Source organism: Poecile atricapillus, chromosome 6, assembly GCF_030490865.1.
Source record: "Poecile atricapillus isolate bPoeAtr1 chromosome 6, bPoeAtr1.hap1, whole genome shotgun sequence".
Classification (NCBI taxonomy): domain Eukaryota; kingdom Metazoa; phylum Chordata; class Aves; order Passeriformes; family Paridae; genus Poecile; species Poecile atricapillus.
This window is the reverse complement of record NC_081254.1, coordinates 23,956,133-23,973,545: the sequence shown is the minus strand read 5'-3', so window position 1 is coordinate 23,973,545 and position 17,413 is coordinate 23,956,133. Positions and strand designations below refer to the sequence as shown.

Genomic DNA, 17,413 nt, shown 5'->3' with positions numbered 1-17,413 from the left:
TTGTGTGTTGGTTTTCATACTCAGTGATTTAATAAGCAGCTCAGTCTTAGGGGTGAAATTAGCTTTGCCTAAACAATGCAGCTGGAGTTTTCTTAAGCTGTCTGAAGTTGACTTATGTATCTCAGCTAATTCTTGCTCACAGTTTTTGTTCTCCTGGCAATGCAATTCTTATTCATCCCAGTTCTCAGGTGGAAATCAGTGAAGTGGGAGGGAGAGTTGCTCGCTCAGAGTTGCAGCCTGAAACGCCGGAAATTTGATTTTGTTGCCAACTCGCTCAGAAGTCCAAAGCCACATGAATAATTCTCTTTCTGGTACTTTGGTTCACTTTCTGTGGAATAATAATACTTAGAGAAATGGGTGTAATTTTAAGGGAAGAGAATATTCAGATGTGCTTTATAAAACAAAGAACATTACAGCTTTCAGTGGTAGGGACCTAATGAAGTTCATCTCATTTTTTGCTTCTACTAGATCACTCTGGATTTTGTCTTTGATCATAAAGCCTGTTTGAAAGTTTAGGTATTTTTTTTCCATTATTCCTTTGCTTCCGATCTAACTGTTCTTGATACCTATTTTACTATGCACTGGAAGCAGAGGGAGCTTGAAATTCTGTATTTATTCGTGTCCTGTGCTATTATCAAGAAAGATTATTGCAAAATAAATACAGTCTTGATTCCGTTCTGCTACAGCCAGTGAGAGAAGGCTTTGCAATGAACAATAACCTTTGAAACTTAGCATAATTCATAAAAGAGTTTGCCATTTCAAATATTTGAAAATCTGTTCCCTTAAAAAAGGTTAAGAAAATTCTGTTGGCCAAGGAAAATACCTTTCAGTGCAAGAAACATAGTATGTGTATTGTAGTAATAAAAAAGGACACAGAAGATACTGCCTTTTGCTTTTCTGCAGTTCCCTTTTGGTCTTGGCTATATGAAACTGGTTTAGGCAGTACTTCAACGTTAATTTTTTTTTTTCCTGTACATACAGCATAATGATCTTCATGTATTCATGACATGTATCACAAAAGATAGCTGTTGTGTCATTCATTACTGTAGATATAAGAAACATCAAAAGCAATTTAAAATTCCACTTATCTTGGCTCTGCTGAGTCCTAAGATAATGTCTGAGTATCTACATGGTAGTGTCTGAAAGGTAGCACAGCCCCTCTCTAGGACTGGTTAGTCTGATGGAGGAAACATCTCTGAGTGGTGTATCTCCAGCATCTACAACTCTGAAAAGAAGTGAATTTATAGATAGAGTCTTTTTAGATAGAAATGTGAAAATAACATCTAGAGAACAGATTTTCCTCTTTATTTAGTATAGGATTCTTAAGACATGCTCGAGTTGAGTATCAGATTATTCAGCAGCAGCTATATAGCTTTTAGTTAAGGAGTGCTTCAGGGTGGACAGTCTGAATATTTTGCTGTGAAAAGAGCCTTCAGGGAGCCATGGACACTCAAAATGAAGCTGCTTGGTGAGATTCCCAAATTCTTACTCTCCCTCTGACTTACTGGTGCCTGGCAGGAGCTCTGAGTGAGCTTGGATGTCCTGTGCAGGTGGGCTCAGTCAGCAGCAGCCTTTTCCCAGTCCTGTGTGCTGAGTCCCGCTGTGCTGCTGGGGGAATCCTGACCTCTTCCCCTCTCAGAAGAGATGGCAGTCCCAGAGGTTTGCTGTGGGCTCCAGAGGGGCAGGTGCAGTGTCCTGCAGGGCTGAGTGCTGTGGCAGGGCAGTGTGAGGCTCCCTGCTCTGCCAGCCAAGTCACGGTGCTTTGGGACTCCAGGGTCTGCTACAGCAGAGGACCTGGAGTGTCAGACTTCCAAGGGGAAGGAAGCATTGCCCAAGATGTGACTTGGGGCTGGGGTTTTTTGGGGGCAAAAAGGCCTGATTTTTTAAGGATTCCTCTAGTGTGCCTGTATGGTACCCTTGGGTCAGTTTTTTTTCTTTGTTTGTTGTTGGTAGTGGTTTTGTGTCCACACTATCTGGAAACTTCTTGTTTTAAAGAAAGTTGACTATCAGACTTCTCAGAGATGGAGACCTTAAAAAGTGCCAAATCCCTCAAAAAACTAATTCCAGAGTTGTCATCTTGTAATAAGATACATTTTATAGGTACAGAAACATATTTTAAATGGATGGAGAAGCAAATCAGAGCATGACATATTAGATAATATTGCTCTAGGTAGACAACTGATGTGGATGTGTTAAGCTTCATTTCAGGTATATTGTTCTTATGGGAGCGTTTGCTTATCTTGCCATGAAATGCTTAAGGTAATCTATTATTCTACATAAATATTCAAATTGGTTAGACCAGAATCATACATAATTAAGACATTGAACCATTCTTATTAATATTTTCCCTGGTCTATGCTGAATATAATTGATTTTGTACAGGAGCAATCAGTTCAGATTGCTTGGCTTATGTGAAGGACATGGGATGAAAATGTCTCTGTTTAGTCTAAAAGTGCCTAATACAAAGGTTAAAATGAAGAGATATATTTAAAGTATGTATTGAGGTTTGTGTTGCCATCTTGAAATAGTTTATTTTTGGAAATAAAATTGCTGCTTTTACCTAATCTTTAGTACACAAAGCTTCCAGAAAACTTGGTAAAGGAGGACTTCTGATACCTTCTAACTATTCTGTGGTATTTACTGGGCTAATTTGTGGCATCTATATTTTGTGTTTCTATATTTCTATGAGTGCCTTGCTGATATTCTACAAGAACTTGGAGTCTGGTGGAGGGGAAGTAAAGAAATTTAGAGAAAGGGACCCGACAAGCAAGGATTACCAAAGTTAGCTTCATTCAATACCAGAAACAAAGCAGAAATAGATATTTAAATGAAGTCTGAAGGAAAATTATATTTACTCTTTGTTCAGTCTTTGTAATAACATAGTGTGAGGACGAAACTGATCAAAACATTGAAATGTTCAGGTTTAATGTTAGAAATCTTATTTGATAATCCAGAGAGTGCATGTTACAGTATATTTTTTTCTAGTACAGGTTAAGTTGATTTTTTTATCATCTGGCTGGCTTTAAGATATGTTACATGGTTTCAGTCAAAATTCAGTAATAGTGTGAAATATTTGTACTAGCAGCTTGCTGCCTTAATTCTGTACATCAGCCATCTCCTCTGTCAACTCAGAGAGCACAAAGTAATAAGTGTATGAGCAGCAAAGAAGTAACAGCTACGTGTGTTGCATGCAGTGCAGTTATAAATGAGAAAATGGCATTTCAGTGGAAAAGAGATGGATGGGTGCCCCATGCTGATTTTGGCTGTTAGAAGAATCATCTGTTGTGCCCTGTACTTTCTCATATTTTCTTGTCTTTGATGGATGATGGATCTTCCACATTGGTACACCCAACTTCCAGCTCTAACAGGGGCTTGCCCAAAGAATGTATGCCTAAGGTATTTATTTTAGGAATTATTAAAGGACAGAATCTTTTTTTTTTGTTCTTCTTCAAGCAGGTTGTGCCGATTTCCTAAAGAACAAAAGTTATGTATTGTTTGTAGACCAGTTTAGTAAATAGCTTGTTAATTTATGTGTACCAGGAAAGGCAATCTTTATCTTACTTTTCTTTACTTGTTTTTCTTCATTAGCACTCATATCTATACTCTCTTCCCTAACCCTGCTTTTATTTCTTTTGTGCCTTTTGTTTATTCAAGTCTTTCTGAAGACAGTCTCTGTTTCTAAAAAATAAATAAGTGCAACTGGTCTTACTTATCCTTTCATGTCATTTCAGGCATCCCTGAAAGGTGCTATCACTCTCATCATTTATTCAAGGATCTGAAGACACTTCTGAAAAAAAGAATAAATTATTCTGTCATCATTAGTTTAGGAAAACCTTTTAAACCACTGAAAGAGATGAACTGGGAAACCATTAGGAGTAGCTGAGCTTCAGTTAACATAGCTGTGATCATTTCAGGACGTGATTCCCCGCAAAGGCTTTGGAATTCCTTGTGGATATTGCTGCCAGAGTTTATTATTTTAAAAGCAATGCATTCAGCTACAGTTATTGTATAACCAAATGTTTCAGGAGCCATTTGGCAGAAATGTACACTGTGAGGCAAGGCGGAATATTTGCAGTCGAGTATCAAACAAAAGGTGGTTGAGTGAGGTGGACGTTGACTAATGTGAAAGAAACAGGTACAAAGGAAGGTAGGAAAAAGTTAGTTGTGTAATGGAAGTGGAATCAAATGATAGGTGTCTTTGTATTATTTATACCAGTGTTTTGAACAGTTGTGCTGAAAGCTTTATTTCAGAAATTACAGCTATAGCTAAAATGGAAAGAACATCAAATATTGAACAACACGGCCTAAGGAAGATAATTTTAACTACCTAAGCTGATAGATACAGCATTTGAGACTGAGATTAAAAAAAGACAAATCACAGCTGAGACTGTCATTGACCACTTTAGCTTGGAAGCTGGGAAGTAGATGGACTCGGAGATAATTGCTGTGTTACATTCATCACATGGGGGGAAAACTGCCTGCCCAAGTGTCCTAGGAGAATTTTCTTAAGACCCATTTTCTTAAGGTAACTTAATTTCTCTTCACCAGTGCAAAATCTTTGAATGATAAGACAGGAGGATATTACTTAGGCTTAAAATTAGTATTTTTAAGCAAGTAAGTGGAGTCTTCTGCTTACAGTAATTAATTATTACTTGTCTAGTTAGGGACCCATGTTGGGAAAAGCAGGAGATTCTGGAAAAGCCCAAGGTCTGCATGCTCATGTTTGGAGTTCCTCAGTCTGGCTCTTACTGTGACAATTCCCTTGCATGAATGTCTGGTCTGTGCAGTAAGTTTAGAGCAGATGACCTCTGTGCTGTCTAAATTTCAAATTTTTTGGGATTGTTCAATCTACTGTAGTCAACTTTATAAATAGGGCTCAAGGTCAAAATAATCCACAATAGCTATTGTGGATTACACAATACACAAAATTGTATCATGGATTGCATAATTACACAAAAGTGTCACTATTTTAGGGCTCTGATCTATCTGGGTCTGCTTTAGACAGGAGATGGGCCTGGGTGACCTCTAGAGGTCCCTTCCAGTCCAGATTATTGGGAGAATCAAATTATCTGTCATCCTGCATTTTCTCCCTCAAATGGACACTAACCCAAATCTGTTTTTTAAACCATTTTTCAGACTTGAAGCACCTCCAAAAATAACTATAAACTTGTATGATGGACTGTGTGTATTCTGTTGGGTTCACTTGCCCTCTGAATTAAATAATAATTACTATATTTTTAAAACTGGGCTGTCACTCTGCTAGAGTGTATATCAGTAGCTGAAGTGCCTGAGAAAAACTTCTTTGTCACTCCTTATTAGAAGCTAAAACTCTGTTCCTCTCAGTCTTTGACACCAAATGGAAAGCTGAGGAGCACTCTGAAATTCAGTCTTACTGGCTGAAGCAAAGCAGTAAAAACAATTTAGATTTCCTAACCTATATATATGTCCTTATGAGGAAAGATTTTCTTTTCAAATTCAGCTAGGAATTATTTAAGAATGCCAGACCAGGTTTTTTTCAGGCTTTCATTTTTCATATATATTACCCAAAGGATGCACAATGAGTTCTTTATTTCATTGAATTATCAGAAGATATACATTGTCATTTAAAAAGAAATATTACTGCAGATAGCTCTTTCGCAGAATACAATTACAGTCCCAGCAGAACTTGTAAGTTAAGCTATAAACATTGTAAAAACAACAAACCAATTTGTGGGAAAATGAAAATAAATTACTACAATGGAAACTTTTCAGTATTTTTATGGATTTATAGTCAGCAATTGTTACTGCTTAACTGTTTTAGTAACTGAGAGACGTGAGCATCTTGAAGACAATTCTGAGCATAGTTTTCAGAAGTAATGTGGAAACTTTATAATGCTCTTTTAGAAATACATAAAAGATTAGAAAACTGGGAAAAGCTAAATGAGTGTTTCAGAGTTTAAAAAAGACCAGTGAGCTGAATAAGAGAAATGCTGAGAAGATCTTACAAAAGAAACAAAAGATAATATAAGAAGTGTAATAAAAAAGGAATGGTGACTCAGGAAATTTTACTATTTTTTAAAAAGTGACTTAGAACTAAGTTATAGTAAAATCTGAATTAGGAAAGGTGAATTCTTTCTTATAAAATTTTAAATGTTAATTGTTTATTTGGTAGTCTTTTTAAAGGTCTTGAACTTCAAAATTCCAAATTTATTTGTAGAGCGAAGCCTCCTGACTGTATTGTGTGTAGTGTTCACAGGTTTGGCTGTGGAGCTGTAATGCATTTTGGGGTGCCTGTGATCATTTGGCTGAGCAGTGGAGTGTAAGCCCAGGAGAGAGGAATGCTTTTCCTGACTTTGCCATGAGTCACCATGGTTAATTGCTTGCAGGAACCATTTTGAAGTGGAGAACCTAAATGAACTTCTTAATCCCGCTGCAGTGAGTGTAAAAATTCATGTCCTGTAGGACCAAGATGTTTCTCAGCTCTGGTGTGTCTCATTGTTGCTGAGCACGTGAAACGCTCCGTCTGCGCCTTGTTGCTGCGCATTGTTCTCTCAGCTGCTCTGCAGCTCCTGGCGGTGCTGCCACCACTGCTCTTGGTGAATTGTATAAAAGTGTGAATGAGAAACCAACATGAGAATGTAATCTTCCCACAGAGTCAACTGAGTTGAATGAAAAGCATGTCAAAAGCTAATTCTCCAGTAAACAATCTCTTCATTAAATCCATTTGCACACTGCACGGGCCTACTCAATGGAGAACTTCTAATTTTTTTATATACTGTATGAAACTCATTTTTCCCTCTAAAAATGGATTTTAAATACATATTGATAGAAGGATGTGCAGTGAGTCAAAGGCAAAACCAAGAACACCAGCTCTTGGATGTGCAGTGAGTCAAAGGCAAAACCATGCTGTCACCAGTTGGCTACATATGCTTTTAGAAACAGTGTTTTATTGCAAGTTCAGACATAAGGATTTCCTTTTCATTGTAGAGAGAGCTTTGAACAATTCCTCTCTTTCTCCAAAGAAAATGTTGACAATAGAATCTTTGATCTTCAAAAACTAATGCACATGACAAATTTAATTCATGTAAATAATTCTGCTAGACTCAGTAAGACCCGTCACAGGAAGTTAAACATGCATAACTCTCTCAAGTAAAGACCATGCACGTGGCAGGTGTAGTGGATGTAGTCCAAAAGTTCACTTAGATAAAGTTCTCTCTTCAAAAGATGTAATGAAAATGCTGTCTTATCAAAAGATCATGTGAGATTTTTTAACTAACATTTGAAAAAAATTACGTACACTCAAGTTGAAATCTTGTAAAAGCAAGATTTATCTGGACAGCTGAATGGTGTTATAAGTGTCCATGTTGTAGTAAAATAGTAATGATTTATCACATTTTTTATATTCTCATATTTTATGTTCGGTTTAATACTATGTGATTTTAGGAAATATTACTGCATAATTACAGTTTATTATTCCAGTGCTATGTTGCTATTGTCAAACCTTCTACAACCATGATGTAAGTTTTCTAGGCACTGACTTTCTTGAATATAATTGATTAAACTTTGAGCCCAGAATCCTGTATGACACTTCAGGTGTTCAGTGATCTTTAGAAATAACCTTTAGACCTCAAGTTCTTGTGAGTAAAAAAGAGTTTCACTTAATAGGATCATTTAATTCAGAAATTCTCTAGTGCTGGACAAAAGTCATAAAATAGACAAGCACATTTCTTTTCAGAAGTACTTGCAGTCCTATTAGTAATGCTTTGATTCCTCCTGCTTCTTGTCCTGTTCAGTTAATTAATATAATTCTGTAGTGGAGTGGGCTTGTTCAAAAGCTGAAAACTCTATAACTCCCCCACTGTTAGGAAATCATATTAAAATTTCTATTTGAGAGTGACCTTGCTGCTTCCTTTTGTTGATACATTAATACCACTAAACCAGTATTAGGGAGAGAATGAGTTGTGTGTCCTGCTAGTGATGATAATATTTTGTTTTACTCTTTGAATTGTGATGTTGCTTACAAAAAAAGGCTCTTGAATATGATTTTAGCTAATTAAATCAGTTGATGTAATTAATAAGAGAACTCTCTGGGTTTGGTATTTTGAATGTGACCTACCAGTCCCTTGTATCATCCAAGAGGACTCTTGATGAAAAGCCACCAGTATGAACACCAAAGACAGAACTGTAAGAGTTTTGCCTTATACTTTAAATTACTGAAAGTGGGGCTATTGAACAGTGGTTTTCCACAAAAGCACTATTCTGTTTCCACACTACAGTTTCTCCCACATTCCGTTAAATTTATGATAGATTATTAGCTTTAATTTGCACTTTTGGAAGGACTTTCATTTAAATAACTAATTACCTAAAAGGAAACTCTTTTTTTGCTATCATCAAAGAGTGTCAAGATCTGGAAGCTACCGTTCTGCTGGTACAGTACAAATTAGAGTGATAATTAGCGCACTGTTAACTGCCTCTTTCGGTTATAGCTGTTTGGGAGTAGTTCCTGCTATATGAACATGCTATGTGCAATAGAAGGCAGTTTTTTTCAGTATTTTTCTGTTTTCACTAATGCTTGGCATTGCTGCAAGTGAATGGGTTTAATAAAAGCTGGTGTACGTGAAAGATAACAATAAAACCAGCTGGAATTGGAGGTGCTGAGAGACTAGGTTTTACTGCTTTCTACAGGATTTTTGTATGATTCTTTTTAAGAATGCTGACCACACGCTTTGTTTAGTTAGAAAAGACAATACAGTGGGCCACAATCCCCTTCAGGAAGAGAGGTGTCACTTTAGGCCATTATATGCATCTTTACTTTTCTGATAATTTAGCCTTATGCTCTTTTAAGTTTTGATGTTCTCAAAGTCAGAAAGAGAGGCAGACACTGAATTACTGTGCACAGATACTGATATATAATAAATTAATAAATACTCCCCATATCTTTACAAGTTTTCCTTCTTTGTGTTTGGGTATCAGACTATATAGATGTCAACCACACCCCATTCATCTTGTAGGCTGTCAGTAGTGTTTTCAGTCCTTTTCCTCTTTTCACTTGTTCAATCAGTTTTGTTATTTTTCTGTGACTTCCCTCTTAGTCTCTCTGTATAGTTCTAATATTATCTGTTGAAGTCCTAGGTAGTAGCTCAGCTGTGGTTTTCTGTTTGGAGAGGGGAAGGAAAAGGTGCAGTTAGTACCTGTATTTTATGATAACCCCATGTATTTCTCCATGTGTGGCACAAAAAACATGTACTTTTTAAATTTTTTTTTTTTATTTCTGCCATGTTTGTGGGAAAACTCCATAATTTGTTTCTGTGGTGCAGCTCTCAATGCATTATGGATGTTGTGGGGAATAAACAATAGTCTGGTTTACCAAGGATTTTAAAATGCTAAAAAAATTCAGAAAAACTTAGTTTTTCATTTTACACTGTAGGATTTCAATACAAATTATTCCAGTCTTATTCTGATACCATAAAGAAATCAAATTAATATTTTCCTACCAGTGTTTCAGGGAATTTCACAGGATGTCTGCTCACACTCCCTTTGTATCTTACCACATACCACATGTAAACAGAATGAACATCTTAAACTGCAATATGTCAGCTGTTATCAGGCTTCCATGAAAAATGATTAATTACTATTTGTACTTAAATCATTATTTTGAAATAAAAGATACTTTGAGTTGTTAGATGTTAAGTTAGTATGTAAGAGAAACTGCAGAACTCAAAACACAATTTCTGAGCGGAACCCAAACAGAGTCGTTCCAGATGTACAATCTCAGTGGACCAGGTTCTCTGTCTTTGTTCAAATTCTCCTGGTTGTCTGCCTAGCACACCTTGCTACTTGAGAAGTGGAAAACTGGATAGGGATTAAGAGGAAATGCACAGCAGGGGCAGGTGTGGTTTGGGGTCTGGTTGGTGTTTCCTGTAGCACTTGAGTGTCCCTTCAGCTGTGCTCAGTGAGTGGGGCTTAAAGGAAGGATTCTGGAGATTTCCATTTTCTAGACATGGTCTATCAGCCTAGACAAAGGCCTGGGTCAGATCTGATCTGTACCAGCTCTTGGGCTGCTCAGCAGAAAATCAAGTGAAAGTTGACATTTTACTGATTTTTTGTGAAGTTTGGGTGGGAGTTTTTTGCTTGTGGTTTTCGTGTATTTTCCCCTGTGAGTATTATCAGAGGAAATACATATTTTCAGTAATGGGTCGCACTTTCTTCTGTGTTCACTGTGCATTTGGGAATAGCAGTCTTTATGTAAATGCCTCGTCCTCCACGGATTTGGTTATGTGGGCTGTGCACTGCTGGGTGAGCTCACAGGCTTCAGGCTTTGCTGGGTGGGATGCAGCACCATCCCACTGAAGAAGCCTCAGCTGTGGAATTTGTTTACTCTGTAATGTCATTGACTTTGGAGGCTTGCTAAAAAGATTCCTTCTCTCTGAGGGGTTATAGGAAGTTGAAGTTTGTTTGCATGGTGATTGAGAGCTCTTTATTTGATACTTTTTAATTACTATAGTAAGTTCTTTTATGCTGGGCATGTTTTATACTTGAATGAGACTTTGTGCACACAGTCACATCATCCTGTACTTTCAACGGTTTCACAAAACCAAAAATCACAGCATCATTTTAAGCAAACTGTGATTTGCAGCTTGTTTAATTCAGGTGGAGGAATTGGAAGGAAAATCAGAGGAATTACTTTTATCCATTAGAACAATTTATTTTTTTAGGTATGTCTGTACAGTAAAGGAAGGCCATTTAGAAGAGAGTGGAAGCAATGGCTCATTGACTGTCCCTGCTTCTCCATGTTAGCATCTCCTTGGTATGATTTTGGTCCTGTTGTGTGAGTGAGGTTGGTTGGTTGGTTTGTTTCCAGTGCAGGGTGAATGAAATCGTGTTCAGCCTGTGCTGCAGCCCACAGGGAAGTACATTTGTGCTGTGAAACCATGTGCATGGATTAAATGCTTTAGGATGTCAGTGCAAGTCAAGAGAAGGTGTTTGAAGGCTATCCCTTCAGAGCAGGAACAGTGCTGGAGGGCTCCACAGGGCCAGGAAAGGGCAGACCTGGTGCTGAGTTAATGTCTTGTGAACAGCCTCCCTGGGGTAAAGTGTCCCCCAGAGTGCCCTGGGAGAAGGAGTAGCAGAGACAAGATTTCAGAGGGCCAAGTGCAGTAACCAAATGGTTCATAACATGTCTGATCTGCAGAGTGGTACTGACAAGTAAATTGCTCCCCAGCACTGTTTTAGTTGTATCTTGTCAGAGCTGGGACTGAAAGTACCTTGATTTGAATTTTCAGTTACTTGGGCATGAATCATTATTATATTGTGCAAAGACAGTTTGCAAACTAAACTTTAAAACAAATACTTATTAGAAGGCTTCTCTGGGAAACTTCTTCCTTAATAAAAAAACAAAGGAAAAAACCCCCACTGCCACCACCAAAAAAAGCAAACCTCAAACCAACAAATCAACTAACCCAACTCCCCCCCCAAAACCCAACCCAGACAAAAAAAAAATACTCTTAAGTGAATTTTGGTGGAAAACTACTTTTTTACTTTTGATGGATTTTGGAAAATACGTTCAGTGAAATAAACTGTGCCCATTTCCATAATGTTTCTTCTGCTGGAATAAAATATTGAAAATGTGTGATTCTTAGCACATGGCTAGAAACTGATAATTATTTAAACCAGCTGCCTAGTTGCAGTGTATAGTGAGATTCATCACTGTGATTCACTAGCACATCAGGAAAAAAAAATCCCAAAAAGCAACCAAGTGAAAATGCTATGGATAGATAAAATGTGAGAAGTACTTCTTCACAGTGGGTGCATGGTGCTGGTTTATTTTTAAAAAATGTGACCTTTATTTGAAGTTTGATTAAAGTGAGTCAGTTTCTGTTGGATCTGACAGTTACAATTTTGTTATTAGCTTTTCAAAATAAAATACATGAATAACACTCTTTTTCATGTACTTATTCACCAAACCATTGCATCTGTAAGTACAAGAAAAGGTTGCTCATCACTGCAAAATTTCTGCAGGCCTTTAATTAGAAGCATTTCCCTGTAAGCAGATGAGTGTATTTGAGGAAAAGAGAAACTTACCTATTTTGTCCATACTTGACACATTTCATGTCTATTCTGTTATTTGTCTAAAGAAATAATGTACAAAAATTTTACAGTGTAATTTCAGCATCAAGAGTAAAAGCCACAATTTTTCCTGGCATTGATTATTTTAAAAGATTTTTCATTGTCTCCAGTTAAGCCTCATTTCTCTGTTAGGATTTTGAACATTGTAACCAAAACTTTCCTCCCTTCCATCCTCATCCCTGCAGCAAATATTCTCAGCAGGGAAGGATGTTATGAGTTGCATCAAAAGTTTAGTAAGTGATTCATTACTGTATGAAAAATAATGTGATTTGTTTTCCAGTGAAGCTGTTAATTTTATTCACAGAATTGATCTTCAGCACAAACCAAATCCTTCTTGATAACAGCCCGTTGCAAGTTCTTGTACATGACTAAGACTAATGAAAAACAGGTGGATTCTTCCCATGTAGCAGTACCAGCTGAATGAAATGTAGATAACTTGTATGAATTGTTAGAGAGGATGTTGTTTTCCTTAGGGACAGTACTGGAATGTTAGGATTCTCTAAAGCTGCATTTCTGAACAGAAAAAGAATCATATGTTAACTATGATACCCATATTACTTTGTTTATAAAACCTGAATTTAAGTTGGCGTGGTAGAGAAGAGAAAACACTGAAGGAAACTTAATTTTTGAAACCTGATCTCTGTGTGAAAGTCTCTGTGAACTCTGGTATAAAAATTTGAAGGGTTTCATTTAGAAACTCAAATCTACATAGCTAAGTTTTGTTGTCTTTTGGGTTTTTTTTTAGTTTTGTGGTATCACATTCTTCAAGACTCAGTTTATCTTTCTCAAAAATGAATGAGATAGCAGTATTGAAGAATCATGAGCTGTGTTTACTGAGTATTTTATTTATGAACGAAATGATCTGCTTAATCTTGTCATTTATGACTAGTTTGATAGTTCTCTTTAATTAATGGGAGTTTGTTTTATGCAGGTTGATGATGCTGGTTTCATTTCAGGCATGTAGGGCTGTACAGAACATGGAAGTAGAAACCACCTGACTTGTGCTGCATTTTTATGGAGTGCCACCAAAGTTCAGACTGCCCTCTTTTTCTGGGCAGAATCAATAGAAGGCTGGAAAAACAAATTGGCACAATGAAAATTTTTTAAAGACAGAAGTACTTGTATCCAAGTCAGCTGTGAGTTTTGAAGTGCACATATCTTTGCAAATGAGACGATGGAGAGTGGTCCAAACATAATCTTTGTATCTAATGTCATTGTAACAGACCTCAAAGATGGTCTTGCTGTAACACAGCATATTAAAAAAGTTACCCAGTATGAATTTATGTTAGTGTTTCCAAGCCTAGCCAATTTTAGTTTTTGGGTCTTCATTTTTTCTTGACTGACTCAAGTTCTGTGCAGCCTCAGAAGACAAGGTGAATAAAAGAATAAAGGAATAGAACATTGAATATTAAACACTGAAGCAGTTAATGTATTTACATTTTCTAGTTTAGATATTTTGAATTTTAAACAAGTTTTTCATCATGTCACTGCTGAAATGTATTCCTAAAATGGTAAAGAAGAGTTGATAAATTAGATAAATATTTATTGTCATACATCCAATTTTCAATCTGAGAAGTAGGAGGAGGAACTTGTGAGATGTGGAGTTTCTTAATTGATGGAAGTAGACTGTGTGTATATTGGAGCATATTTAATTTTTGTTGCAAACTTAGGCTTCTGTGTGCATTCAGATGCACAGAAGGGTGTGAGGATCATGATCATGACTGATGTCAGATTGCCACTTGTGGGTGACACTGTCTGGTTCTGGGTGAGGAGCGATGCTGCTGCACAAGTGCATTGACAAGGGGCAGTGTAGTAAAGTAGGGGTCAGGTCTGAGCACGTCTGGGCCACAGTGGGACATCCACTTACATCAAAATACACATTTATTTATGAATTTTAGATCTGCAGAATTCTCCAGATCTTACTAACATTGCAGTATTTTAACTTTGCTACATTAATAAGTACTTTTTGTTTTCCTCTGGGTCAGTGTTGTTACATTTTTACCTGGACTTGAGATTTACCTGGTAGGTGTGTGTTGGGGCAAATAACTTACTGTTCATGGACAATGGCAAATGCTAAGAGCAAGACTGTCTTGTCTTGTGTAAGAGATTGTTTAAAAACTTTATGAAAACTTAAAAAAAATCAAAAATCTTGCTATTAAAGAGTATAAGATTTCTTTTGAAAATGTTTTTGTTCTACTTTCTATCTTATTGCAGGCTGCATGTCTTATTTTGAAATGTACTTTTCTGCACTAGAGAGGTATAATTTATTGTAAATGTTACATTAAAAGACTAATTTCTCAGGCAGTTGGAATTAAATTTCTTCAGAGATAAATGTTTCTTATGCACATTGCATAATCATTAGATTGAAAACCCAATTTCTCCAGCTTCTAAAACAAACCATTTCTTTTGCATATTGAAAAAGTTTTTAAGGAGTAACATCTTTAGAATGAGTGCATGTTCATATTATATTGCTTCTGAAATAGCTGGGAACATGCAGTGATGGAAAATCACTAAACTAGAAAGGCTCACTCGTGAAATGCACAGTACCATAACATAAAGAGGAGGAATAAACAACTTTTTCAATGGCCTGCGTGCAGGGCCAGTTTACAAGCACGTGGTGGTGGTGGTGCTTGATGGGTCAGGCATAGCTTAATTACTGAATTTCTACTACGCAGAGCTTACAACAGGAAAGCATTTTTGGGCTTCTCTGTTTCTGTTTGTCTCTCCTATAGAAAATCAAATACTTTTTCTGTGTATGTGAGCTATCCATGGTATGATGGCTTGTACCTCCCTACTATAGCAGACACTGCAAAGTGAATTTATTGTCCTCTAACATTCTGGAACAATTTTTAACATCTATTTTGCTTTACCAGCCTTTTTGCAGACTGGGAAGCCCAACAAGTACCTTAGTGGTAATTTAGAATCAACTGATGAAGTGTGGGCATTTAGCAGTGTTAGAATTTTTAGAGCTGGAGTCAAAATTCATTTCTTGACATATTTCTTGACTGTGCTTTTATTTAATAAAGAAGAAACTATGAACATTGGGAAATGGTAGTCTTTATTTATGGCTATGATGGGAAAATGCAAATGAAGCAGTGAATTTGTGATTAGTATTTTACTGAGCAGTCACTTACTATAATTATATGTTTTAGATCAGTGCAATTATCATGTTCTATTAACCAGATTATTTCCTGACTTCTTGTAGGATTCTGAGTAACAACAAGATCTTGTGGTTGAAGAATGGCTCTTTCTTCGGGCTGAGATCCCTGGAGAGACTGTGAGTAACTGATCAGCCTTGCTGCACCTTCAATTAAAAGTCTTTGTAGTTTAAATATAGAAACAAACATCAGATAAGGAAGTTGAGATGTTCTGAACTGTATTACACAGTAGAGTTTCTAGGCAGTGATCAGGTTAAGAAACAGCATAAAAATGAGTGCATGGGGATGGACGTGGAGCATACAGGAAAGCACTGCCATCAATTTGGAACTAAAATAAACATCCAGTCAAAGCCTTGTACTACACTGTGTACACTATCACAGCGAAGCCTGCTGTATGTAATGGTAACACTAATATACCTGACATGTAGTTTGGGTTATTTAACTCGTTGGTCTCCAATACTTCTCTTTTAGACCTATACTAATTTTATTTTTTCCCATGTTTCACTTATAGTATTGCAGTATAGTATATATTGCAGTATAATATAGCATAGTATTTTTAATATAGTATATGTCCAACAGATTGGACAGCATTTATTGCAGGAGCCAACAATGACTTTGATAAAGCTCCATGTCCATGTATTTCTAGCCTATATTTGAAGGGGGGAAGAGGAGCTCAGGAGCAGCTAGTGAGTTAGAAAGAAAATATTTGGAAACTTCAATGGAAATAAATAAGCAGTAACAGCTATACTATAATAACACTACTTTCTGTATATATAGGCCAGTAATTTGAGAATAATTGTGAACAAACCTAAAAGGCAATTTTTTATATCTATAGGCAACTTATCGTACCACTACATCTAAAATGAGTAATTATGTCATGCCTATCTTAAAATATCTCCTGCAGCTTAAGCTAAATTACTTTTGTACTACTTTGTAAGAGTAGCTTTATTATGTAGAACTGTTGATATAAAATTTTTGCTACAATAATGAATGCATGAATGTATTCTGTGTGGTGTGAATATTTCCATATGCAAAGAAATTATGTATTAAAATCAACCTTAGCTAATATTTTTACTATAGCAGTGTGTGATATGCATGCTGTTTATGCTTGTGGAATGAAGTGGGTAAGTATACCATACTGAGATGTTTGAGTATCCTGAATGTAGTAAAATAAACAACTTATTTCAAGGTCTGAAGCAATCCCTTAAGCACCTTGAAGGGTTTGGGTAAAGTGACTGTCAGAACATTTATGCTAAGTAACACTGGATTTTCTCTGCATATAGTTATAGTTGTATCAAATACTTTCTTTAACGTTAAATATTAATGTGTTAAATTATATGGACTATTAAGTACTATGGAACGGAGAGTGATGTATTATTTACTAACTGGTTTAATATTAGGAGTAACAGTGATATGGGGTTTTTAAAGAAGTCTACAAATATTTTAGACAAAACAATTTAGATTACAGAATAGAATTACAAATTTATTGCAAGAAGGGAAATTGGTAAATTAAATTCTCATGTAATATAAGTAAATGTAAGTAATATAGTGTTTGGAACTAAAGGAAAACATTTCCTCTGAGGTTTTTTTTTAAGGTTTAATTTACATAGGGGAATTATACTGAGAATATACTTTTAAGAATTTTATTAGTTAACTAGTGAGAGAAATACTTCAACCTGAAAAGACATTATGGACAAAACTAAGAACAGTGACAAAACAAAAAAGTGCCTTAGGTGTGTAGACTCAAGTACCACCGCAACCTAATTTAATTTTCTGTATTGATTTTTCACAACACTACAGATAAAATTAGTATCATCTTTTCTCTTTATAATTCTATTTGGGTGTGGTATTAATACAAAAGCCATGATTGGTCCATGAATCGAAGATGGAATTCAAGTGATGACATTCTCACAATTCAGTCGCCCTGTTTCTGTTTCATTTGGGGCCACTCTGGCTCCATATGCTTCTTATCAATATCTGTGAAATCCCAGTTTCAGCTGGAGGGGTGAGAACAGCTGGAATAGTCTACTAGGAGGTGAGTGTGAATGAATTACAGCTGGATGAGTGCTCCTAGCTCTTGGACAAAGGTTTCCCCAGCTTTGCCTTCTCGACAGAACGTAATTCAGAGCAGTTCTTCAGGTGCTCTAAAT

At 36.4% G+C, this 17,413-nt stretch overlaps 1 protein-coding gene across 1 annotated transcript in view; it reads left to right on the top strand.

The window, feature by feature from the left end:
- The window catches only part of LOC131580129 (adhesion G protein-coupled receptor A3-like), a 261,475-nt gene that overhangs the window by 27,875 nt on the left and 216,187 nt on the right, over positions 1-17,413 (top strand). Inside the window, exon 2 of the mRNA XM_058840923.1 lies at positions 15,311-15,382. Within this exon, the coding sequence (XP_058696906.1) occupies positions 15,311-15,382 (72 nt within the window). The remainder of the gene's footprint in view (positions 1-15,310; positions 15,383-17,413) is intronic.